This window comes from Astatotilapia calliptera, chromosome 16 (genome assembly GCF_900246225.1).
Source record: "Astatotilapia calliptera chromosome 16, fAstCal1.2, whole genome shotgun sequence".
Lineage (NCBI taxonomy): Eukaryota > Metazoa > Chordata > Actinopteri > Cichliformes > Cichlidae > Astatotilapia > Astatotilapia calliptera.
Window position 1 is genome coordinate 18,128,327 of NC_039317.1, and position 25,883 is coordinate 18,154,209.

Consider the following 25,883-nt stretch of genomic DNA (forward strand, 5'->3'; position numbering starts at 1 on the left):
TCCCTGAGAGAAATCAATGAAATATTAAATAGAGATATGATGCCGGCTATTATTGTAATTCAAAAAACACCAACAAAACAAGAACAATTGTATTATTGTAAACTATAAAGATGGGATGTTCAAATTTCAATTAACTTTGGTTTGTATTTGCTGATATTAATTAAGAGGGCTTGCAGAAGGACACAAAAGAGACAGGTTCATTGTCTCAGATTATTCTCATGAAAGTAGCATTAGTATGTAGCACAACACTACCTAATTAACTGGCATGGGAGGCAAGGCATTACACTGGAAACCTTTTGATTTGTGGGCGGTAATAGCATTGGGCAAGAAACAGATTCTTTATTTCATTAATTGATAAGAGGGCCTTTAATGAAAATATCAGCCCAGGAGCAAAGCAAGTCAGCATCACTACTTTAGTGTGGAGGAAAGAAGAAAAAAAAACTTGCTTCAAGGAGTATTGTTGCAGGCAATGAATTACCTCATGACTACAGTTCATTAAATAAAATGTGAAACACACCTGGTGGGCTAATGGAGGTCAAACGTGTAAGCAACAGCAAGAGCGTAAGGGGATGTGGCAATAAAAGACAAAGCAGCACCTAGCCTCTTTTTTGACAGGTTAATAAAATCCCTGCCGCTAAGTGTTCAGGTTGTGGGACTCGGCTCAGTCGCGTCTCCCATAGTCTGGAGATGTGACAGTGTTGTATCAGTGTCACTGAGAGCAATCATAACATTCCTTTCCTCCAAGTCCAAAGCTTGTTTTAAATTCCCTTGGCAGCAGACTGCTTTAGGGGGTCAAACAAACCAAATCTCTGCACAATAATGACCGCCTATCAGTTACATCTCTCACCTGTAATCACTGACTCGCATTAAAAGCATCTTTTTTTTCGCTCTGCATACTTGACTGTGAATGCTTTTGAAATGAGTATAATGTAATCTGTGCCGCAGATATCTTCGGCTTTTGTGCAACTATCCAAGTAGTGAATGGTTGGGCCTATCGGTTACTCTCTGGAGGTGATGTATACACTTTCTAGAACAATGCCACAAACAGATGAAGGCTATAATATGCTGCCTATTCCTATTCTGTCATTTTTCGGGTTTATTTGGATATTTGGAAAAACAATTTAGGTGTATGCCCCCCCCCACACACGCACACACACACACACACACACACACACCACCACCACCACAACAACTTTTATTTTCTCGAAGTAAAAGCTCATTTTTAAAATCTGCCTAACTCGGGTGGACTTGCTGAGAAAAGTTTACAGTTTAGCTACGAGCAACAGGAACTTTTTCGTGAAACACTTAATGTCAACTATAACTAAATAAATGGGGCACAAATACAAATATAGCTACACTAGTACAATGCAAAATGTACGTGCTATTTCATTTATTTATTTTTTAAAAATCAATGTAATCAATAAAGTGCAACAGCAGAAATCCATATTAATGCAACCGACGAGACATCAAATTTCCATTAGCCGACATATCATTTTGACATTATCTTTGAGATATAAAAGTTTTTATTCTTTTGACTGTGATGTGTGCCAGATTATCCACCTGCCTGTCTATCTGCATTACCGTTTCATTTTCACACTGACGGTTGTAAGAATAAAGACACAGGGTTTAAATATATCTCCCCGCCGAGCAGACATTCTTCACCAGATGTGCAACAGATAATGTCAGCCTAATCTTTGAAAGCAACAGCACCAACTTTACCATGTTTTTTTAATGATCTCCACAGATTATGATTTACATCAGCTTTGAGGTTAAATGTCACTATTTAATTAGAGTTGAGGTTTTTTTTTCTGCACATGAAAAAATGCAAAGAGAAGTCTGAGCCTTTGTGCACTCAACATTTAATTTGAGAGGCTGTGCAGACAGAAAAAAGGATATACGCGCAGTGGAAGAAGCCATCTTACCACTTATTAGAGAGGCAGTAACACTATGTCCCACTTTATCAGAGATCTCCAGCATTGTCCATAGGGAGTTAACTTTTAGACTGTTTACTGGCTCAAAGGCCAGGCATGCATCTGAAGCCACATAGGCAAGATAATGTATCCCAGGCAACAAAAGCAGGCAAATCACTGTGCATTAGGACTGGACACACAATAGACAACAATAGCTTGCATAAACACTATTTAGAACTATTCACATGGCATTGAAGAGATGGGCGTCGACTCACTATTGCTGCAAAGCCGGCGCATTGTGCGAAGGTGAAAAGAAGTCTAATGAACAGGAAGCCTTATTTGAGAGAGCTGACAGTAACCATACAACGGCCGCATTGTGCGCTTGCCACCAACCCTGTGGGTCTCTACATTAGGAGAAATGATGAGAAAGTAACCCGAAAAGACACAGTGGGCCCTTGGACCCACGTAAATGCAACCAGACAATAATGGGGGGACACAAGCTGTCCCCACCTTTACCCAAAGCTGCACGTTTACATGCACAGAACATCAACCGCTCTCATGTCTAAGGATAAAAGCCCCCTGGCCAGATGGAACTTTGAAGTACATTTGGGCTAGTTTACCACCAAAGAGTGCAATTTTAGTGCAGCAGCAGTTAAAATATATGTCATACATTTTAAATTAAATCAAACTCTCCAGGGGAAAGTTCAGAACTCCAGAGTTTGGTGCACCAGGCCTCTCTTCACACACATACATTCACATTATGCCCCCTGCCTCAAGCTTCATCAATCTTACACAAAGGGATGACATCACCAATAAGCATAGCCTTTTATGTCTTTAAGCAATAAGCCTTATTTACTGATGAGATAAGCCCCTGGCTATTGTCTACACTCCACTTTGCTTCTTTCTCTCGCAGTTGAGGAATCAAACGGTACTTTTGAAAGGTGGCAGAGCATGTCCAGGATTTAAAGCTAAAGCATGCAAAGAGGTTTCCTATTTGTTAGCCTTTCAAAGGGCCACATTAGCCAGTTTAGTTCAAAGTAGTGGAGACAGGTAAAACTGCAAAAATGCGTAGTTCTTAGAAACCAAGTTGTTTTTTTGTTTTTTTATTGTTTGAACAACTTTTAGTGCTTGTTTCTCTGGAAATATTGCACAGAGTACTCAAGCTCTAAAGAGCTTGAAACACGCCACAGCCTGGATAATTTACAAAATATAATCATCCATTACATGCATGACCTATAATTATTGTTTGTAGCAGTATTACTCAGCGCGGTCACTAAACTGCTGAGGCACCCTGAGTCAGTGCGGCTTATTAAACCACATGTGTACACGGAGAAAGGAAAAAGTTTGAGCTGCTGTTTGTGTTTGTTTATGGTGTTAGATGAAAGAAACGCTGCCAGTTACAAGTCCTCTAATAAGTTGGAAAATGACACTTGGTGGCTCTCATTTTTGTAGTTTGACAAAGTCTGTCATGAGGAAAACTAGGTCTAACTAGATTGTTGCGCCGATATAGAAAATATAGCATGTTTCGAATTGAGTGCCTATTTTTAACAAGATAAAAAGCCATTTTCTAACACAGTGCATCCAGTGTCACCACACGTATCTTCAAAACGTGCCATTTGTTGTTTGTTTTTCTTAGCTCTACACAGGGTTGTGTCAGGCCTTGGGAACTTGTCAGATATTCAGTTTGTAGTCACTTTAGAAAGCCTGAGCAGAGATTCTCTGGGGAATCGCTCCAGTCTCCCCATCTCCCCCCACCCCATGTCACCAGCCAGGAACAAAGCCGCCATAGTCAATTCTCCTAATTTCACTGCAGCCTGTCGAAAATCCCGTTCTCCTTTTCTCCTTCTCTTCAACAAGTACTTTATGTTGGGATCAGTCAGGTCTGAGTCGCCCACAAAAACCTGAGGCTCTCGCTTCATCGTCTTTCAGCACCAGGTTTGACACTCCCCAGCTCCCTGCCATTCAGACGCCTTCACCGTGCAATTTGTTTCCATTTGTCAAACAGCAGTATCAATCACAAAAGAAAATGCTGGCACAACACAAAGTCTGTAAAAAAATAAATAACCCAACAACATTGTTTCCTAAACCCAAAATGGCCTTCAGTCGCCTACTTATAGGCCAGTGACAAAACAATCTTAAACAATTTACAGCACTTTCACTTGTTACAGATACTTGTTACATTATTCTTCTCCAAAACTGACAATAAAACATCTTTAACTGAATACGGCAGCTGTCCCCAACCTCAAATCAGCACCAGTGTATCACTTCTCTCTTAAAAGTGTGGATGAGCTAGCTGCTGCGGTTTGAATTCATCATTTTATTCACTGCCTCCACATTGTGCTGACTCTTATTTTGCGTTTTATTTCTTTGGGATTAAACTTCATTGTGTGGACAGCCAGGTTTCCCAGACATTTGTTTATTAAAGCTATATCAGCACTATGTTGACAGCACTGCTATTCGCACACCTATTCAGATATGTCCTAAAATGGTGCTATTATTGAGGGACGTAGGGAGGTATCTGGTTAATAATACATATTGTGCAAACTTTGTTGTCACCATTCTTGCGCTGGCTCTTATCAAGGGGAGAGCAGAGAGGATATATGCTGACTCTGATGTAGATAGTGCCATGAGTATTTCTATTGTGGCAGCTGCCATGTGGTGCAGTCCCTGATAGGGTTTCGAATGCTGTCAATGCTGCGTCAGGTGCATTAGCACCTCAGAGACCCGTGATGCTCCAGCTGCCGTGTGCCTACGTCTCCCTGGGCCCTGGCCGCCAGCCTGACACCCGACACAAAGTAATCACAGATCACAGTGTTTAATCACTGAAACAAGCACTCCAGAGGACCCCACTGTCAATATCCCACTCTCTCATTATCTGTTTGGATTGCACATCCACACTGTCAGATAAACAGAGTGGAAAATTAAGATTAAAAATATGGTAATTTCATTTCAGGCAGCAGGCTCCTCTCACTGGCCCATTATGCTATTGATTACCTCTGAATTCAATTTTTCTTTTCAATGTAAACTTTAATCTATTCGCAAGCCAACAATTCAGCTCCCAAGGGGCTATTTGAGAGTAAGTAACCATTTAATATGACGCCGGCTGAAGATTCACTGGCTTTAATGAATTGTGTAAATCACTCAGCTTTTAAAGGAACTGATGTCCCACAGTTCATGACCCAAATACGGGCCTGGTTAAATACCGCCTTTTAGACCGAGCTAAGTGTTTACTGACAAGAATCTGTGAATGTGTAATCACTGGCTTTGCGCTTGTCTGTATGAAGCCAAATTAAACAGCTCTTTTCTAAGAGAGCCGCTAATGACAAAATTACATTTTAAGACTTAATCATCTTATTGCACTACTGACATGTTAAAATAATAGAGTGCAAGGCCGCGCCACTTTACCACTGAAACAGAATTAGAAAATCACTCGACTCAGCACGATAATCACACGGTCGCTTCCTTTAACCGCTTACCAGTTTGTAGCATCGTGTTCAACTCCAGCTGTAACCACTGACCTGAAGCAAACACACCATTCAGGCAGCTGAGTGTGGAATGAGCAACAGCGGGGAGGAAACGCTGGTGAGTCAGTCTCACAATGAAGCAAAATGAAGCGAAACGTTCAAAACAATACTCTTTTATTAAATGAAATTTGAAACAAATCTAGTGTCAGTTACAAGTGAGCATTCCTCGCACTTATTTATGACTTAGAAACTGCAAAGTGCTTGAAATCTTACCTTCCATTTGTGTTACGAGCCGTAGACAAAGATGTAAAAAAATCAAACAGCGCGAATAATTACCAGGATATAAATAATCTCACTCGGTTCCATCCACATAATTACCTGCATAAAAGTGTTACATTCTCAAATAAAGTCGTTAATCAAACAAGCCAGGACAGAAAGTTGAGAGACATCTGGTTCCTTGATATTAGTCAGTATCATTGCCAACTGTTACTGGTCTTTGCTCACTAGAGATGAGGTAGACATAAAACCGATAGAGTCAAAGTGCAGGGAAACCATTCAATTTACAAACAGTGCAATTACTAGGAATCAATCGCGTGATTAAGGCACAATAATTACAGAAAGCATCCGTGTCCCCTCTGAGGTTCTCCTTGGCTTGTCAAGCATTTTTCAAGTAATGAAAAGACTTTATTCCTATAAAACAATGTTTTCCCTAAAAGAACAATTTAAGCCACAGGTAATTTATTGCACACAGAATATTGACACTCTTTTGAGCACCAGTTCCCCACTGTAGATACCCCAGAAGCCAGGACACACCTACATAAATATAGCCGTTTGCAATCAATAAACAGCCATGCAGTAATATGCTGTCAATGGAAGGCACAGCCCACCTCAGGCGTGTGCCTCCTTTCTGTTCCATACCACGGGTCTATGCTAATCAAATGGAGCGCACACTACACTGCACTAGGCCTGAAGACATTTAGGAATATCGGTGTGTCTGCTAAAATACTTGGTCACTGATGGCTAACACGAGGACCACAGCGACACTCCAAACCGTCAAAGGGACGTCTCGAAGATGACGCGGACGTCCTCGTCACGGCGCACGTCAGTCAGCCGCTTTTTGTTCGTGTAAACCTGAAAAGCGGATCAGGGAAGCAGTGTCACAGAACACAAGCACACTGTCCAATCTGAGCTACGATCTGTTAAGGCGCAATTTATGACAGATCCAGTCAGAGCACGGCGAGGGGATTTATCACCCACTGAAGCATACAAAAGTGGCTTATTTAGCCCAGTAAACAACTGTTAGATTAAAGGCAGGAAAATTTTTGGAGATAATTACAGGAATTATTTGTGGAGTTAATTTTCTCTTACGCTGGCTCCTAAGCTGCAAGCCGCTATTTAGAAAAGCCGGATTGCAGTGTTTGCGCCTGCAAAAGGCATGGCTTCTTTATGCCGAGCCGCTCTGACAGCTGAACAATTTCAGCAAGAAAGTTTGTGGAAAAAGAGGCAATGGAAGTGAAAGCTTGGCCATAGCTTGAGATATATGTACTGTCTACTCTGGGATTCTCTTTCAGCACGACAAAGGAGCTAGAGGTTGATATCAGATTATTGAATGTATTTAAACCTTGACTGACAACTATAGAAACTTGACACACAACATGCGGACTATCTCTGTATTTAATAAGTGGTGCTAGACAGTTATGGATGCTGCAGTAATCTGATCAAAGAAGAGCATCCTACAATAAAGAAAGGAAAACGTAAGGGCCCGAACAATGCCACTACCAATCCGCCAGTGTGCAGGGTAAGACGAAACCAAATAATACCACACTGTGCTGAGTCTTTGAAATCAGTATTTTACTCATTTCACTCCTCTGGCTGAGGAGATACAGTTCCGCTGATAAATTTGTGCGAGGGACAGAGAGAAAATGAAATGATGCCTACTTTTTCTTATTTCACAAAGACCTGTTTGAAGTTGCAATATGGTATCTGTAGTCCCAGACAGATGCACATAAAGTGGAATTGAACAATGAATAGCTGGCTCTTATCTGTTCAGTGTCTGAAGGGGAAATACATCACAAATGAATTTCACAGGGAAAAAATATGGACATTCTCTATTACAGTAATCCCCATAGAAAGTTTATCCCAAATCGCGATGAAGTTAAACCCAATATTTCAAAATAGATACAGTGCAAAGAAAGCTGCTTTTCTAGAATCATCGCTAAAATGATCTCAAAATTACATTATGAGAAAAAAGATTATACAGAGACTTTTTCCGATAATATCAGAGGATGTAAATCTACAAAGGGACAATTTCTCTCTTGAAATTAATGTTATGGTGTCGCAATGCTCCAAGTAGACACTTTAAATTAAAATGGTAATCAAGTGTCTTTGCATTGTCAGGGCTACACACATCTTCTGTTGCTTAGCTGTATTATTTTGGAGGTGAGCAATGGAGCCTGGAGTTAAGGGGAGAGTCTGGGATTACTGTGCAACGACTGGGCTCTTATTTAGGGACAGGCTTGTCCTGGGACAAAGGTGGATGTGGTTACCTGTTTGGCTGTGTGCAGGAGCGAGGCAGCCTCGGCTCTGCCTGTCTGTTGGACCATCTGGTAGAAGAGCCCATCCTGGTTCTGGAGCAGCACATATGGCTCATCATACTCCTGGATCATGCCAGCATCCAGAACCTGCAATCACACATACAATGGTGGGTGTGTGTGTGTGTAAGTGTGTGTGTTCCTGTGTCTGTATACTTTACTTTGGGGAAAACTGACATTTCAGCTGTTTCACTGCTGAGTGATGCAAGCAGACAGCGCAAGCTGAATGGGGAAACAGTAGTTCGGTGCACATAGGAACCATCTATTTTATGTGACTCATGCAACAACAAACACGGGTGCCTGTTTCTGCTCGAGAACGCCATGCACAATGAGGGTAACCTGTTAGCAGCGTGAAAGTCTGGTGCGCTGACTCTGACAGACAGGAGATCAGGGATTTATCCATGTATTTATCCTAGCGTTTCAGAGGCCTAGGGGTGGTCCTCAGTCAAATCCAACAATCACACCTTTAAGACTCGCTAGAAAATTACCATCATTTCTATGTCATCACATGCCATGTAAACCACACAAAGAATAGTGCCAATTCAGGCAGTTTGGAAAAGACTACAATTATATCACAGACAAATTTTAACAAGCTCGATCCCCTTACAGCGTTAATGAGCAGTTTGTTATCAGTAAAGCCCACTTTCAGGTAGTGTTTAGTATGAAAGGGAGACTTCTGCAGCTGCTGTCATAATCAAAAGTTTAGGAGCAGGCTACCAGGAAATGCAATTCGATTCTTGCAATTTGGACGATTCTTCCGGGTCCCAATTTAATTTTCCCAGAGTGTGTGACAGTCTGGGGGCATTTAACACGAGTGTACGTGTGAAACAGTCCCCTCTCTGTGATATTTGCCTTATTTCAGCAACCCTCTCAGTCACCAAGCGGCCACCGGGCCGTGCCCCGTCCTCCATAGACTCTTAACAAATGCCACCACAAATGGCACTAATTGGCACCTCTGCAGGCAGTAGCAGGAAAGGGCCAAAGATCAAGTGGTGCAAGCGAAGGTTGAATGAAAGGGAATGCTGCGAGTGAGAAATCTGCCCAGCTGTTGCAAAATAAGGTAGCGGAACTGAAAATAAAGGACAGAGGTGTTTAAAAGCTGCTTTTGTTCGGCATACAACAATGAGAATGAATGTGAAGTGCATGTTTTGCAGGGGACCCCAGATTTACTCTACAAATTCTGAAAACACTGAATGCAATATTTACTGTAGCTGGTGAGATAGTACAAGGGGTTGCCAAAGTTTAAGAGGGAATATCACAAAGCTACTTGCAGAGCAATGTTGGAATGAACTCCAGCAGAAGAGTCTCATTTTAAAACCTTCACTAAAGTGCTTTACAATGGAAATTTACTGCTTTCTTACTTACCAGTATTCTGTCACAGTCAATGATAGTGTTTAGCCTGTGAGCAATGGTCAGGACTGTGCACTCTTGAAACTTGTCCCGGATAGTCTGCTGGATGAGTCCATCAGTTCTAAAGAAGCAGGAAACAAAACACCTGAGAACTGAAAAGCTCTCTTCCTATACAGCCTTGGGCAGGGATTTTACGCAGCACAGAACAATGGCTCATCAGCAGAGAAATATGTGCAGCAACAGACAGAAAAAATACAGAATACCACAGGACTTCAGCTTTAAAAAGACAAGTGTGGTATATTTTGTTACATTTTTTTTTTTAATTGACTTGATTTGATCTTCACCAGGTGAGATTTAGACTTATAAACCCATATATTTTTATTATGTGTGTTAAACAAAAAAAAATCTATGTTTGCACCGATGCTTTACCAAAATGATTTTAAGAAAAAAGAGAAAAGGTTTTATTCTATGCACTTAAAAATACCCATATTGTGTAGCACCATTGTACAGAAAAACAAGACACATGTGGAAGAGAGCGCTTCCACGCTGATGTATAATAATTTACTTGAGAAGTATAATCTGACCTTGGGTCCACATTAGCAGTGGCCTCATCAATAATGAGGATGCGGGTTTTCCGGAGGATGGCCCTGGCCAGGCACACTAGCTGCCTCTGGCCCACGCTGAAGTTAGAGCCCGACTCCGTCAGCACCGTCTCCAGCTTGCTGGGCAGCTCGTCCACCATGGCCTTCATCTGCACCTGCAGAGAGAGAGAGCTCAGCCCCTACCCTTCATTACTCCTGCATAAAGGCCTCCTGTGGGGATGTCTTTAAAGAGCCATCCAAACACACCCATTAACTGCCTGGCACAATGCAGGGCCAGGTCTACTGATGACCTTGGCCAGTGCTCTCTTGTGGCCAGCCTCTAGCTTTAATCCAGGCCACCAAACCCATTCAGAGACAGGACCAGGAGCTGAAGCCCTTCACTGTGGGGGAAGCCTTCATCCTGGTTGGCCTGACTGCCCAAACACATCTCCCCCAGCACTTTCAATGGTTACCCGTTACAAGCCGCACATTGAGCTGGGCCCCATGGCCCTAATGGGATTTCCCCCCATGACTTGTGGCGAGCAGGGAATCTGAATGGCAGCATTGTACAGGGGGACAGAGGGATCCCCCCCTGGGCTGGCAAGGGAGAATCATTCAGAGCCACGCTGGAGTACCTCTTGGAGTGCATTCCACAGGTCCTCATCTGTGTGCTGCTTGAAAGGGTCCAGATTCTTCCTCATGGTGCCCGTAAAGAGAACTGGGTCCTGTGGATAGATGGATATGGAAAGAGAAGGCCGTGGCCAGTTAAGATAATGACAAGGGGGAAGATGTATGAAAGGGTTAAGACAGGATTTATAGAAGAGTGCTAAGCAATGTGTGAGGGGAAGATGTTCACAAAGGCCTTGCTCCACTCAGGAGCTCTATTCAGTGCTCTAGCCAACTATGCTTCAGTAAGTTGATCTTTTTACTTGGAAAACCACAATGTGCGCATTGGTGCTGGTGGAGAATAGTCGTGCAAGGCTGTCTGAATGTATAATATGACACAAAAGGACTGTCAAGTTAACATTAAAATACAGAATAAGAAACCGTACTAACTAAATGTACAAGCATGTGTGAATAGTTAGGTTATCACATTAGTTGACTACCCTCATGAAAGGACAGCCTCACATCTCAGACAGGTAGGATGTCCAAGATATGTATTTATGGTAAGCCATGCACCTGTATCAAGGTTGAGCCACACAGCCCTCTTTAAGAGGGTAAATAAAGCTCTTTATTACAGTGTAAAGGAAAGAGCCTGTCCATGGGCACTGTTCCAACACGCCACTCTGTTTGTGATGAACTGATAAAAAGGAACAATCCCACATCATCTCATGTCAGGCCATATATAGTGTGCGTTCATAAATCTTGCTCCAATGTTGAAGTGATTTACTCAGTAGAGGGCTCTCCTTGGACAGCATAAAGACCCTCTCGCTCACGGTACACCCCTGCTGCAGATAAGGTTTTTACATTGCATTTATGTCCACAGTGTTTGATCCGTGAGCAAAATAAGCAAGGTACTTAAATCGTTATAATGACTGTTTAAAGAAAAAAACAAGTTAATAATAATACAAGGCTGTTGAGTCTGCCACAGTTTGAGGTTGCACAGAGCAGCGACTGTCCATAACAAAAAGTGATGCTTCCATTGTATCCGCATCACAGTCAGAGGAACGCGATAACTCCAGCTTAGTCAAGATATGCATCTGACCTCGAATCAAGATACGATACGTTCATCTGGCAACTGTGAGATTAGACTAGGAGCAAAAGTAAAGCACACATTGAGTCTAAAAAGCTTAAAGGTTACAGAACTATTAATATATCCACACCTTTACATCTGTTCTCTTACAGGTCACCTTTATAACAAAAGAAAATAAAGCATACATTTGGGTGTGGAAACACAGCAAAAATTAAAAAGTCATGTCTCAACAAGCCGCCATATAGGTCAGAAAGTGCAGGGCTAACTGCTCAATTTCAATCCAGAGAAAGTAAAGCTTTCAGGGTCTCATCCCTGCTACCTGTGCCTTGGAAAATGTTCCACCTCTTTACTTCCAATAAGCTTTTCCCTCTGTCACCAAAACACCACCTTGTCATTAAGCCAGCTGAAGTCCCAATTCAAACTAGTTCTGTGACACACTTTAATTGACGATTCAATGTTAGGTCGGAAAAACTGCTTTCAAGCACAGTTTTCTATACACCGATTATGTGCTCCACCAATTCTAAGCCCTCTGTTTGCCACAGAATTCATTTTTTTTCTCCTAAGTCATTCCTGAGAATTCAATAGAAACTGAAATGGATCCCTTTTTAATGCCATATGCTAATACAAGCTTATCATAATCAAATCTGTGGGCGTCAAATAATGAAACTCCTCAGCGGCAATGTATAGTTTACATATCAAACTCAAAATTCCAAATGAAAAGTACGACAACCAGCAATTTATGTCAAAAAATTTTTTCCAAGTGAAAGGTTGACTGCATATCATTTCATCGACGTCTAGCGGGAGAATAAAAAAAGGCTTTCAGATGAATTTGTGTAAATCCAAGAGTCTTCGCTCCATATATAAGTTTGTAATACTAACAACAGACTACAGAGAAACTCTACTCTCCCGAGTGCTGCCTACATAATGAAAATGCCATCCAGCATGTGATACAGATGAGATGAGCGTGCAGTTAAAGTTTTGACTCGTAACCTGCCACTTTGTAGCAGTCTCTCCCTCTAGGAGATGCAGAAAGAGTAAACAAAATCCCATCAAACATACATCACATCCATCGCAAACTAGTTTGGACTAAGAAGTGAAACTTTATCTGAAGTAGTAGCAATGCCAGAAACCTATCAAATCCACAGAAAAGCATTAATGAAACTGTTTTTGGGCATCTTGGCTGCACCCTAGAAATGTTTAAGACTTGAGCTAAGTGACGGTGTACAAGGGGACTCTGACTGTGAGGATGGGGGAGACTTCTTCTAAGCAGCTTTCCCATGTTTGGGGGGTAGAGGGCTAATCCTCTGTCAGGGATGGGGAACTGCTCTCTTCACAGTATAGGCCGTGGGAGTCTTCTCCCCTCCCTCCTCTCTGCTGACACTCACCCGCAGGCTGGCATTTTCTTAATGCCGTATCAGTTTCAACAAGCGGAAATAAAGTTAAACTGTCTCAAGGCATCCGTTTGTCTCACTTTCAGAAATCCCCTGAGTGACGACTGTAATTCTCCTCACTTGTTTTAGCTTTTTTTAAAAGCCAAGCGTCTAACAAGGGCAAAAGCATCCAGGCTTCTGTTACCGTCGTGCAGCTGACATTTCTGCCATTACTCAATCATGAGGAATCATGGGACCTTGGAGAAGGTGTCAAAGCAAAGCTGCTTTAGAACGAAAAGGTTAAACATGGTAGTAATTAATATATTATATTATAAGTAATATCTTTCTAACCTAGACTCACTGCAGATGATTATTGGTTACTGTGTTTAGTTACAAAACACAACTGCTGATACTGAAATTAAAGAAACGCACCTGTGGGATGATAGACATTTTCTGTCGCAGTGTGTGAAGACCAATCTCAGACGTCAGAAATCCATCAATCATTATTCTTCCCTCAGGTTCTGCCAGCCGGAACAAGGCAGAGATCAGGGAGCTTTTACCAGCACCAGTGCGTCCAACAATGCCAACCTACAGTGGAAAGAGCTAGTATGTTATATCTGTAAAGTCTTAGTAAATGCCCACAAAAAACCCCATAAATAAATAAAATAGTGCTTATTATTTTGTCAGTAAGAGACCCAGTTGCCTGGCAAACTACAATATAAACCTTTGTACAATACTGGCATAAAAACTAAGGGAAGATTCTCTGTCCTATAATATTTATGTATGAAATTGTTTGTGTTTTACTAGACAGTCAAAATACTAAAAAGAAATGGTGGGCAATGGAGAAAATCCTTCTGTAAGCCTCTCTAACCCTCATAATCAAGATTTAAAGCTAAAAATATTTCCTTTAATCAAATCAAGTCATTTATATCTTAATCATATTTAAGTGCTTTAGCGTAATGCCACGTATAAATTCATTTGTAGCATTTGTGTTAGGGACAATTAACGTGTTTATAATTCAATTTAGCTATTTTTAAGTGTGCTATATTTATTTAGATCTGTGCTTATCTCATAAACACCAATGTGGGTGGGTTAGAAAAGTGTAGTTACTCATTTTAACCAACTGTAAAAGGTGACATAAATGGGGCTCTATAGTTTTGTGGCTCTTCTAAAAGTCACCCCATCAGAGTCAGCGTATCAAATCTATCAAATCTCATTGAACACACCTAATAAATTGGCCGAGTCAAAATTACCACTCACTCATACTTGTTTATGTCCAGTCCCCCAAACCCCTGACAGGCCATCACCCTCCTCCCCCTCCCTTTCTCCCTCCTCCCCACACCTGAAATTCACTGAGGAGATGATGGAGCGGGTCAATGCTGGGCTCAGATCTACCCCCCATCCCAATCCCTTTTTGTCCCCCATAAACCCCCCACCAGAGCGGCCAAAGGTTCGCCATCGAGCCCCACCCTCAACAGAGCAATCGAAGTCACATTGCCCAGCCTCGCCCCCCTTAGTTCCTCTTCATGCCCTGTCTCCGCAGTCTGATGCGTGATGTGTGAAGGGTCCGGGCTGTGAGGATTATGGCAGTGATGACTTTTCCCAGGAGAAGCTGGGACCCTGTTTACTAGAAGGTTTTAAAATTTCTGTACTTTTAGGTGACAGGAGACATGTGGCCTGGTCAAAACACAGAGAGCTGCACTCTAAAAGATCTTTAAACATAGTAAACATACCTTGTGTGCCACAGACTGCTCCCAAACACGAGGGGACAAGTAATACCTCTAAAACACTTAAGTTGGCTTTATTAAACATTAGATCTCTAGCTGGGAAAACATTTTTAATTAATGATTTAATCACTGAGCACAGCCTTGATTTTATGTTTTTAACTGAAACTTGGTTGGACCAAAGTAACAGTAACAGTGGAGCTGTTCTCATCGAGACGACCCCTCCTAACTACAGTTTTATCAGTGAGGTTAGGGCGAGCAGGAGAGGAGGAGGGGTTGCTGTCCTATTTAATGAATCATTTCAATGTAAGCAGCTATCTCCTGGAAGTCTTCAGTCTTTTGAATATGTGGCTTTACAGCTGAAGGCCCCATCCAAAGCTGTGTTTCTTAATGTTTACAGGCCTCCCAAATACTGCACAGACTTTTTTAATGACCTCAGTGAACTGCTGTCTGTGATCTGTGTTGATTTTGACTGTGTAATTATTGCTGGGGATTTTAACATTCATGTGGACAACCCTCAGGACAAAGGGACTAAAGACCTGAGTAACACTCTGGGCAACTTTGGGCTGACTCAGCATGTAACAGAGGCCACACATAATAGAGGACACACTCTTGACCTACTGATCTCCAAAGGCCTGAGCATTTCAAAGGTTACTGTGTCTGATGTGGGCCTGTCTGATCATTACTGTGTTTTCTTTGAAAGTAAAATCTCAGCCCACACAAATATATCAACAACAGTGATCACAAAACGGTGTATAACTGAACACAGTAGTGCAATTTTTAACCAGGTCTTCCCATTAACACCTGACCTGTCCAGAGGGTCAGTCAATGAGCTCGTCAATAGCTTCAATGCTAAAATGTTAAATGTAATGGATACAATTGCTCCCATTAAGGTGAAGGTTATCTCTGGATGGAAAAAGTCTCCATGGAGAAACTCCACACTGGTGAAAAATGAAAAAAGAGAGTGTAGGAAAGCTGAGCGCAGATGGAGAAAAACAAACCTCCAGGTTCATTATGACATTTATAAAGAGAAACTTCACAATTATAATTTACAACTGAGGAATGCAAGGAAGTCCTACTTCTCTGACATCATCACTAAAAACAGCCATAATGCTCGGGTCTTATTTTCTACAGTTGACAGGCTAACAAACCCTCCTGTGTCAGTGGCAGCTGAACTTCATTCGACCATGGCCTGCAATGACTTTGCCAAATTCTTCACTGAAAAAATCCAAAAAATTAGACAAGCAATTGGTACATCAACAGCAGATCCAGGATATGTACTGTGTCCACCAAAAAACTGTTTAAACACCATGAAACAGTTTCAACCTATTAACAGCAAAGACCTGGAGGACATCTTAGGTCAACTGAACTCCTCCTCCTGCTGTTTAGATGTCCTGCCAACAAGTTTTTTCAAAAAGGTCTCAAAGACTTTAGAGTCAGACCTGTTACAGATCGTCAACTTTTCTTTATTATCAGGTGTGTTTCCAGAATCACTAAAAACTGCTGTAATCAAACCTATACTGAAAAAGGACAATCTTGACAAGACACAAATGAACAACTACAGGCCGATCTCAAATCTCCCGTTTTTAAGTAAGATCATTGAAAAAGCAGTTTCTCAACAGCTCAGTTACTTCTTAAAACAGAATAATTGCTACGATGCCTTCCAGGTTTTAGACAGAACCACAGCACTGAAACCGCTCTGACCAAAGTGTTTAATGACATATGTCTGAATACAGACAGTGGAAAAATGTCAGTCCTAGTTTTACTGGATCTCAGTGCAGCATTTGATACAGTTGACCACAACATATTACTCAAACGACTGGAGAACTGGACAGGTCTTTCAGGAACTGTACTAAACTGGTTCAAAACATACTTAGAAAACAGGAAATACTTTGTATCAATAGGTAACTTCACATCTGAGCAGACAAGTATCACATGTGGAGTTCCCCAAGGTTCCATCTTGGGACCCCTTCTGTTTAACATTTACATGCTCCCACTGGCACAGATTATAAACAACAACAAAATAAACTATCACAGCTATGCAGATGACACACAAATATATATCACAATGTCACCAGGAGACCGAGGCCCTGTACAGGCTCTTGGTAAATGCATTGAGGAAATCAATGACTGGTTGTGCCACAATTTTCTCCAGCTAAACAAAAACAAAACTGAGGTAATAGTCTTTGGCGCCAAAGAAAAACGATTACAGGTCACCAGAGAACTTCAATCTATACATCTAAAAACCACAAACCAGGCGAGAAATTTGGGTGTAGTGATGGATGCAGACCTAAACTTAGAAAAACACATTAAGACAATAACAAAGTCAGCTTACTATCACCTCAAGAATATATCAAGGATAAAATATCTGATTTCTCAACAGGACCTGGAAAAACTAGTCCATGCATTCATCTTTAGTAGGCTTGATTACTGTAACAGCATCTTTACAGGTCTACCTAAAAAATCAGTCAGACAACTACAGCTCATTCAGAACTCTGCTGCTCGAGTCCTCACTAAGACCAAAAAAGTGGACCACATCAGTCCAGCTCTGAGGTCCTTACACTGGCTGCCTGTCCGTCAGAGGATAGACTTTAAAGTTCTGATGCTGGCCTATAAAGCTCTGAATGGTTTAGGACCAAAATACATCAATGACCTCCTGACCCAGTATGAACCATCCAGATCCCTCAGGTCATCTGGATCCGGTCTTTTATCAGTTCCCAGAGTCAGAACCAGACACGGAGAAGCTGCATTCAGCTTTTATGCTCCTTATATCTGGAACAAACTCCCAGAAAGCCTCAGATCAGCTGAAACACTCAGTTTATTTAAATCCAGGTTGAAGACTCACCTGTTCTCAGCTGCATTTGAATAAAGCACCAAATCCACACTTTAAGCTTAAATTTCAAAACTTACATTTAACTACTGATTTTATCTACTGTTCTGATTTTATCTGTTTTGATTTTATATACTGTTGTTTGTTTGTTTGTCTGTTTGTTAATTAGTTAGTTAGTTTATTTGCTTGTTTTAATCAATTTTAAATCATGCTTTTTATTTGTTCTTGTTTCTAATGTCTCTGTAAAGCACTTTGAATCACCTTGTTGTTGAATTGTGCTATACAAATAAACTTGCCTTGCCTTGCCTTGCCTTGCCTTGCCTATGTGCTCTATGGTACTACCCCAGGGTATGGTAACCTGCAGGCCATCACCCGATACTTTCTTTAAAGCACAAGGTCATACCATCCGCAGGTATCTGCTAATGCTGTACATATGTGTGATGGTAGTTAACACATAAAATGACAGTATAATATAGGTGTTTCCAGTATTTTACCAGACTTGGGATACCAAAGAACAAAAACTCATGCTGTGGGCTGAATCCAATGAACAGGAATCTTATTAGCATTGCACCGATTGCTCTGCTGAACTAGTGTCATACCATTTAGGTTTGTTATATGCTGTTGCATAGCCATTGGGCATGTGGATACAGAAAGATAAGTGGTTAGGCTGACAGGTAATAGAGAAGTAATGATATGCTTACTCTCTCATGCTACATCCATACTCTCATAGGAGCTATTAGAGTAACTCACATTCCGATTTTTAAAACACATAGGCCCTCCTACATGTGACAATTAAGCCCCACCCCCAGTACTTATACAGTAAGTGCCTACATGGACATTTAAAAAATTACCAAGTGCTTGTATGAGACTGAATCTGAAATCATGTCTCTGCATTCATCTGCTTTAACCTACATAAGAAGAATTCCACACTACATGAATATAAATACACACCACAAAGTGAAAGGATCTTATACTGTAGATGGTAGGTGCAGGTGAAAGGGTGTCAGGGGAACTGTCAGGATGCACAAAGCCTTTTACCCCCAAGGCATGCGGTAGAGATCCCTCCCATGGGCTGTCAGAGCCAGGGCCTCTGCACTTATCAACCCATCCATTGTGAAATCAGCCGCCCTGGCCAACCGTAGCCATGCAAAATACACCCCCTGCATTAAACACAATTTCAATCATCCTCAACCATCTCCCTCAGCCTTCCCCTCTCTCGCTCTTCCTTCACCCCTCTTCCTCGGCCTCTCCTCTCTCTTATAGTGAATAAACAGTTGTCACCGTCAGGTAGCTCAAAATGCAAATTGGAGACAAATGGATCCACTTGAACAGTCTTAATTACATGATATGTATTCCATGAATCACAAATGGTATAGTCCTGAAGATTCAGAAGCACAATGCGGTGTCCCTTTAATAATTGATTTGAGAATAATGCCACATAAAAAAAGAATCACACCACACCTACTACACTAGCTGCATATCAACCTTAGTCATGGGCTATGCACTCCAGTAAGCATGCACAGGTGGGAATAAAGACAAGGACCTTTTCTCTAGATTTGAAGACAAGACTCAGGTTCTTCAGGACCAAAGGCTCACTGGCACTGTAAGAGAAGTTGACTCTGTCAAAAGTGATGCAGCCTGCTTTGGGCCAATCGCTCGGTGGCTGTTTGTCTGTCTCCCATGATGCCTCACTCTCCAGCTCTGCATACTCAACCACTCTCTCCACTGATGTCATCTGCAAAAATAAAGCATATAGTAGGCACTTCCTTAAAATAATTTTTCCTCTTTTAACTATTTTATGAATAAATAAATAAGCTGCTCCTATATAACTTCATGTAACAGAAAATCCCTATAATACAATTTAATAGATTCTTTAAATTGACCCAGACTGGATATAACAAACCTAAAGTGACAATTGTTCTACCTGCATTTTTTTTCTTATGGCCAGCAGTGGCTATTTATCTGGTTTAATAAATCAGTTAAAATCTGTATCTGTGACCACAGTGAACACTATGCTGATGAGTTTATGGCCTCAGTCTCTAGTTTCAAGCCTAATTTAATACATCGTGTTAATTTAGCAAATTATGGTCACATTTGGACTCAAATGGAAGTTAACCAACCATCGAACCCTTGTTCATCACGTGTTCTCACCATGTTCTCAATTTCTGCACTCTGTCTGACGCCCCACTGGAACATGCCTGTGAGCGTAACTGCATAAGACAGAGCCAGACCCACTGCACCTGGTTCCAGTCCTGTATTATCAAAGAAGTAAACATGCAGTCACATATCCACGAGTCCTTCCTCTTGCTTCTGCTAATAATGTCTCTTAGCATGCACAGAGTCAAAACCCATACAGTACCATCCCTGAGGTAAAGACAGCCAAAAGCAGTAATGGTGACAAAAACTGAGCAAATTCCATCGAGTCGCACGGCAAACCAGCGGGAGGTAGTCAGGAATAAGAACCAGGCCTCTGTTAACAAAGACAGATTCCACATGTTGCATATGAGGAAATACTTCTTAATACAGTCTGAATATCATGAATGGCTTTAGATGAGACTGATAATGGAGCTCATTAGATGTTGATGTCTTGCATATTTGACCTTATAACACAAATATGTCTTTTTTGTCTCACCTGAGTGAAGATCTTGATACTCATCAAACATTTGCTGGAACCTCTGCTGAACCTTGAAGGCGCGGATGGTGCTCAAGCCTTGAAGAGAGGAGGAAAGGTGGGAGAAAACAGGACTCCGAGCTATGGGAAATATACAAGGCAAAAAACCAGCTTAGCGAGGCATTTAACATTTTTAAGAGTTTTGACCAGATTTCTAAATACAATTATAGTGTCAGGGTACATTTAATACTAATAGTCTGAACTGTTCGGTTTTATTTTGCAGCGTATCAGTATGAGAAGTGAAAAATATGAATGTGTACTCTGTTATACTAACAATAATACAGGTGATGCCCCTGATTTTTAGCGTGATTTAAGGAAAGGTCGCCATTTAGCCGTCTTTTGTTTCAACTCATTAGACTTACAAACTCCTTAACAAAACCTAAATGCCTCCTTGAAGGATTCAAACAAAGCATTTGTTCTAAAAGATGATGCCACTTGTTAGTCAATGTGCATTTTGGCTCTCAGCTTTGAATGAAATAAAGGAACTAAAGCTTGATGTGGCCTAGTCATGACCACTTGACATTTTTTCCTATTATATGTGAAGTCATGAACTCTCATCTTTTGAGGAAACTGCGTGTGACCAAGGCATAGGCCACTGCCATCTTTAGCCTTTATGCTAATGATCTCTGCCTTTTTCAATAGCCTATTAGCATTCCTGTAGTCTGTGCTTTTATTTCTTCCCAATCCCACACCACAAAAAATAAATAAAAAATTACTGGTAGATTCTAGACGCTTGATGTCCCTGGAGGTCTGCAAGAAGTAGCATCGCAGAAACAGGAAGACAACAAGAAGAGGAACAACAGGAATAAGAATCCAGGGGATGATGACAGCAGCTACTGCAATCACTCCGATGACTTGCAGAAATACCTGGGAGAAAAGGAGAGGAGTAAGCACAGTAATAACTCAACAGCATCAGCGTCAAAAGCTCTGCTTCTGTTGTGTGGGCTACCGATGGGGCAGTGAGGCTTATTTGTTAGGGCTGAACAAGAAAAACCTTTCAGCTATATTTGTGTGAGACCATCTCAGGCACATAGTAAGGTAACAGCAGGTTGTGGGACTGAGCTTAAGTGACTCACAGTGTGAAAAGAAAACGATCGCAGCGCTAATTCTCACTTAGTAGCAGGTGAGAATTTACCACTTGGCCACTGCAGCTCATATCCCTGGCTCTCTAGGGTTTTCCCTTCAACACTTCTGGCCTGTAAGCCTCCCTGGCAGAGCAGCCAGCCAACGGGCATGGCCACAGTGACTGGCAGAGAGCTCTGGGAACCACACTGTGGGTGTCTGATACATCACACTCAAACCACACAGCCCTCAACAACACAGTGACTCATCACCCGTGTTAATGGCTCTGTGACACATCTAGACCAGGATACCAGAGCTGCCTAAACAGGATTGCAGGCAATGAGTCTGACGGTTATCAGAGCACCTACACCTGCATAACGTTTAGAAATAACCACCTCATAAAGACTCATTATGACTATTAATCTTAAAGATAAAATAATCTTACCTCAGCCTATATTGATGGTAATTATCAGGCACTCAAGTATCATGTGAGGTGGCATATAAAGTTTTATTATAGAGATATTAAAATTGACATCACACAATGACTCAACAATCTGAATAAGAAAACATAAATGTAAATAATATTACCTTTGATACTAATACATAATAATTGCTGATTGATATATTTAAGTTAAAGTGAGCTAGCAAGGGTCGTTGCCATCAGTTACTTTAATACTGATACTTTTATTAAAGATCGTATTAAACACCAGTTGAGAAAAAAAATAAACTACTTTTGAGGAAAGGGTGCTGCCATAAAAAAAGAACAGCTCACATTTTTAAGATTTTTGTTATGTTCACTTTATTTAGAAAATTATATTACATTTCAAAAGGGAAATGTAATCTACTTCAATTACATTTTTTTTACATTAAAAGTGTTGGGATATATTTACCTTGATACAACACTCAAAATAAATTTGTCTGTCTCATTGTTTCTTCAATCACCATCAAGTAAACTTGAAGTGAGCCACCAAACTTGGCACTGTGCCGGTACATCTTAAGGTTCTCATCTATGTTGCATATGATGTATTCAGGTTACCTAGCAACCAGCTAGCAAAGGGTTAAAGTTTTGGTGTAATTTTTCTTTTGCAATGACAAGTTCTAATTTGTATCAGTAAATCTTAATTTATACATTATATATAAATATGCCATCAGGTTGCCTGGCAACCACCTAGCAATCGGCTACCATGACACCAGAAAAGCATAGTATTGATTTAATTTTGTGGCCAACAGCATAAACACAGCAAAACAATACTGTAGCACAGACATGTAGTAGTAAAACATAATACATTACTAAAGATTTAAGAAAACACAGTTTTTGGTTTGTTTCCTTACTTTTTATTTGTTAAGCATTTTCACCAAGGAGAAGTAATGTCTCCTCTTTTAATTCCGAGTACTTTTTTTCTATAATACTTTTTTTTTTTTTAAATAATCCTGCACTTTTTATTTAACAAGGGCACATGACTTCTGTTAATAATGTCTCTTGTTTACCATTGTGGTCTTAATAATTTCCTTTACTTGAAGTACAGTGGGGCAAAAAAGTATTTAGTCAGCCACCGATTGTGCAAGTTCCCCCACCTAAAATGATGACAGAGGTCAGTAATTTGCACCAGAGGTACACTTCAACTGTGAGAGACAGAATGTGAAAAATAAATCCATGAATCCACATGGTAGGATTTGTAAAGAATTTATTCGTAAATCAGGGTGGAAAATAAGTATTTGGTCAATAACAAAAATACAACTCAATACTTTGTAACATAACCTTTGTTGGCAATAACAGAGCTCAAACGTTTACTATAGGTCTTTACCAGGTTTGCACACACAGTAGCTGGTATTTTGGCCCATTCCTCCATGCAGATCTTCTCGAGAGCAGTGATGTTCTGGGGTTGTCGCCGAGCAACACGGACTTTCAACTCCCGCCACAGATTTCCTATGGGGTTGAGGTCTGGAGACTGGCTAGGCCACTCCAGGACTTTCAAATGCTTCTTACGGAGCCACTCCTTTGTTGCCCGGGCGGTGTGTTTTGGATCATTGTCATGTTGGAAGACCCAGCCTCGTTTCATCTTCAAAGTTCTCACTGATGGAAGGAGGTTTTGGCTCAAAATCTCACGATACATGGCCCCATTCATTCTGTCCTTAACACGGATCAGTCGTCCTGTCCCCTTGGCAGAAAAACAGCCCCATAGCATGATGTTTCCACCCCCATGCTTCACAGTAGGTATGGTGTTCTTGGGATGCAACTCAGTATTCTTCTTCCTCCAAACACGATGAGTTGAGTTTATACCAAAAAGTTCTACTTTGGTTTCATCTGACCACATGACATTCTCCCAATCCTCTGCTGTATCATCCATGTGCTCTCTGGCAAACTTCAGACGGGCCTGGACATGCACTGGCTTCAGCAGCGGAACACGTCTGGCACTGCGGGATTTGATTCCCTGCCGTTGTAGTGTGTTACTGATGGTGACCTTTGTTACTTTGGTCCCAGCTCTCTGCAGGTCATTCACCAGGTCCCCCCGTGTGGTTCTGGGATCTTTGCTCACCGTTCTCATGATCATTTTGACCCCACGGGATGAGATCTTGCGTGGAGCCCCAGATCGAGGGAGATTATCAGTGGTCTTGTATGTCTTCCATTTTCTGATGATTGCTCCCACAGTTGATTTTTTCACACCAAGCTGCTTGCCTATTGTAGATTCACTCTTCCCAGTCTGGTGCAGGTCTACAATACTTTTCCTGGTGTCCTTCGAAAGCTCTTTGGTCTTGGCCATGGCGGAGTTTGGAGTCTGACTGTTTGAGGCTGTGGACAGGTGTCTTTTATACAGATGATGAGTTCAAACAGGTGCCATTCATACAGGTAACGGGTGGGGGACAGAAAAGCTTCTTACAGAAGACGTTACAGGTCTGTGAGAGCCAGAGATTTTCCTTGTTTGAGGTGACCAAATACTTATTTTCCACCCTGATTTACGAATAAATTCTTTACAAATCCTACCATGTGGATTCATGGATTTTTTTTCACATTCTGTCTCTCACAGTTGAAGTGTACCTCTGGTGCAAATTACTGACCTCTGTCATCATTTAAGTGGGGGAACTTGCACAATCGGTGGCTGACTAAATACTTTTTTGCCCCACTGTATATCAACATTTCTTCCAGCCATTAATGTGGGTTGGAAGAACACTTCCTAACCGAAAGGCATACGTTGTGTTCGACTGAAACCTCACACCCTGAAATTAGATACATCCAAAAAGATGAATCCTAAAACGTGGAGATTAGGATCATACTGTTACCTTCAGTGGACTCAGACTAGCCCAGAGAGATGAAAATTTAATTTAGCACCTTAATTACGGATGTTATCTGCTACTTAAGCACACATTTAAGCATGATCACTTTCAGTGTAGTTTTATGATGAAAAGCCAGTCAATTCCATTTGCAGTTCAGATAAGAGGGAATTACTAGTCTAACCATTGCAGTAGTGGAGCCCACACAATCAAACAGTGAGTCGAAGCTACTGAGCACAACTGATCCCAAGAATTTCACAGTACATAAGTTTCAATCTTAGCCTTGATGGAAGGCTACCAGACTGCAAAGTGAGATGGTGGCACACAGGCCATTACCGCGTGTTATCCAGCCTTCCCTTGCGGGGATCAAATATTAACTGAACAAATGTCTTATCACCTACACTGTTTTTCTTTCACTACCCAGTTGATGACTGGTGACACAGTGACACTGCTCATTCACATTTTGCTGGTTGGTTAATCTGAATTCTAATTGGGCCCATTTCAGCAGTGGCCACAAACGTCTGAGCCAGGCTGGCTTTATCTAACAGTGGGGTCATCTAAGGGGACCGTAGGAGGAACAGGAACCATTAGATACAAGCCTTGCCTCCTCCTGCTCCCCAGGGCCCGCTGTCGCCAAGGCCCTGTTTGATGTGATCCATTTGCGTGGTTTGGCGCTTATCGTGTCAGGATCGGGGACACCGTGGCCCCCACCCACACTACACACAGATGACTCTGATAAGTGAGCCTACAAGTATACACCTCACCCCCTCAGACCACATCCATATCTCCTATGAAACCACACAGGAACAGAAAACTCCCAAAGCCACATCCCGCTGCACATAAAAGTGGATAAAAGGATGAAAGGTTTTGTATACAAACTGTTTAAATAAAGAATTAGCTCTAATAGCTCTTTAGCGAGAAAAGAAAGCTACCGCACGCATGCGATTCAGTCATTCAGGCAAACTGGGCGCACTGCTGTGTCCAAAGACCATTCAGATCTCTGCTGACCCTAATTGCTTTCTTTTCTCAATGATTCTATCAGCTCTTTGATGTCCAAATAAATGTAGAAAATTGGAGTTAATTGCTATATTTGTGTTCGGCAATGATAGCGACTGTTGTTCACCAGCTGAAAATAAACACTTCGCTTTAATTAAACATCCCTCCGGACAGACGGAATCATTATGCTTTTTACAACTCCCTTTTTCATCCTCCCTTTATTTACTGACAGTGTGCAATATTTGCCACTGGGAAAGAAGTGCAAACAAAACAGGAAATGAGGGGTGAGCGTGGTAAAGAAAAATTCTCAAAAGAAGTCCTCTGTCATCGTTGGAATTTTTTCTTCTTTTTTTTTTTTAAACTCCACACTT

The 25,883-nt window shown here is 41.4% G+C and overlaps 1 protein-coding gene across 3 annotated transcripts in view; it reads right to left on the reverse strand.

The window, feature by feature from the left end:
* Positions 1 to 25,883, reverse strand: part of LOC113007538 (multidrug resistance-associated protein 4-like) — an 87,969-nt gene that overhangs the window by 43,371 nt on the left and 18,715 nt on the right. Inside the window, exons 22-32 of one of the 3 annotated variants that reach the window (XM_026144205.1) lie at positions 20,901 to 21,051; positions 20,146 to 20,265; positions 19,873 to 19,983; positions 19,665 to 19,765; positions 19,057 to 19,248; positions 13,392 to 13,547; positions 10,532 to 10,621; positions 9,900 to 10,072; positions 9,331 to 9,436; positions 7,921 to 8,055; positions 5,532 to 6,505 (exon numbers count right to left, since the gene is read on the reverse strand). In XM_026144205.1, the coding sequence (XP_025999990.1) occupies positions 6,428 to 6,505; positions 7,921 to 8,055; positions 9,331 to 9,436; positions 9,900 to 10,072; positions 10,532 to 10,621; positions 13,392 to 13,547; positions 19,057 to 19,248; positions 19,665 to 19,765; positions 19,873 to 19,983; positions 20,146 to 20,265; positions 20,901 to 21,051 (1,413 nt within the window). In that variant the 3' untranslated portion in view covers positions 5,532 to 6,427. Of the gene's footprint in view, positions 1 to 5,531; positions 6,506 to 7,920; positions 8,056 to 9,330; positions 9,437 to 9,899; positions 10,073 to 10,531; positions 10,622 to 13,391; positions 13,548 to 19,056; positions 19,249 to 19,664; positions 19,766 to 19,872; positions 19,984 to 20,145; positions 20,266 to 20,900; positions 21,052 to 25,883 lie in introns of those variants that run through there. The other 2 variants (XM_026144206.1, XM_026144207.1) reach the window with 2 other exon arrangements.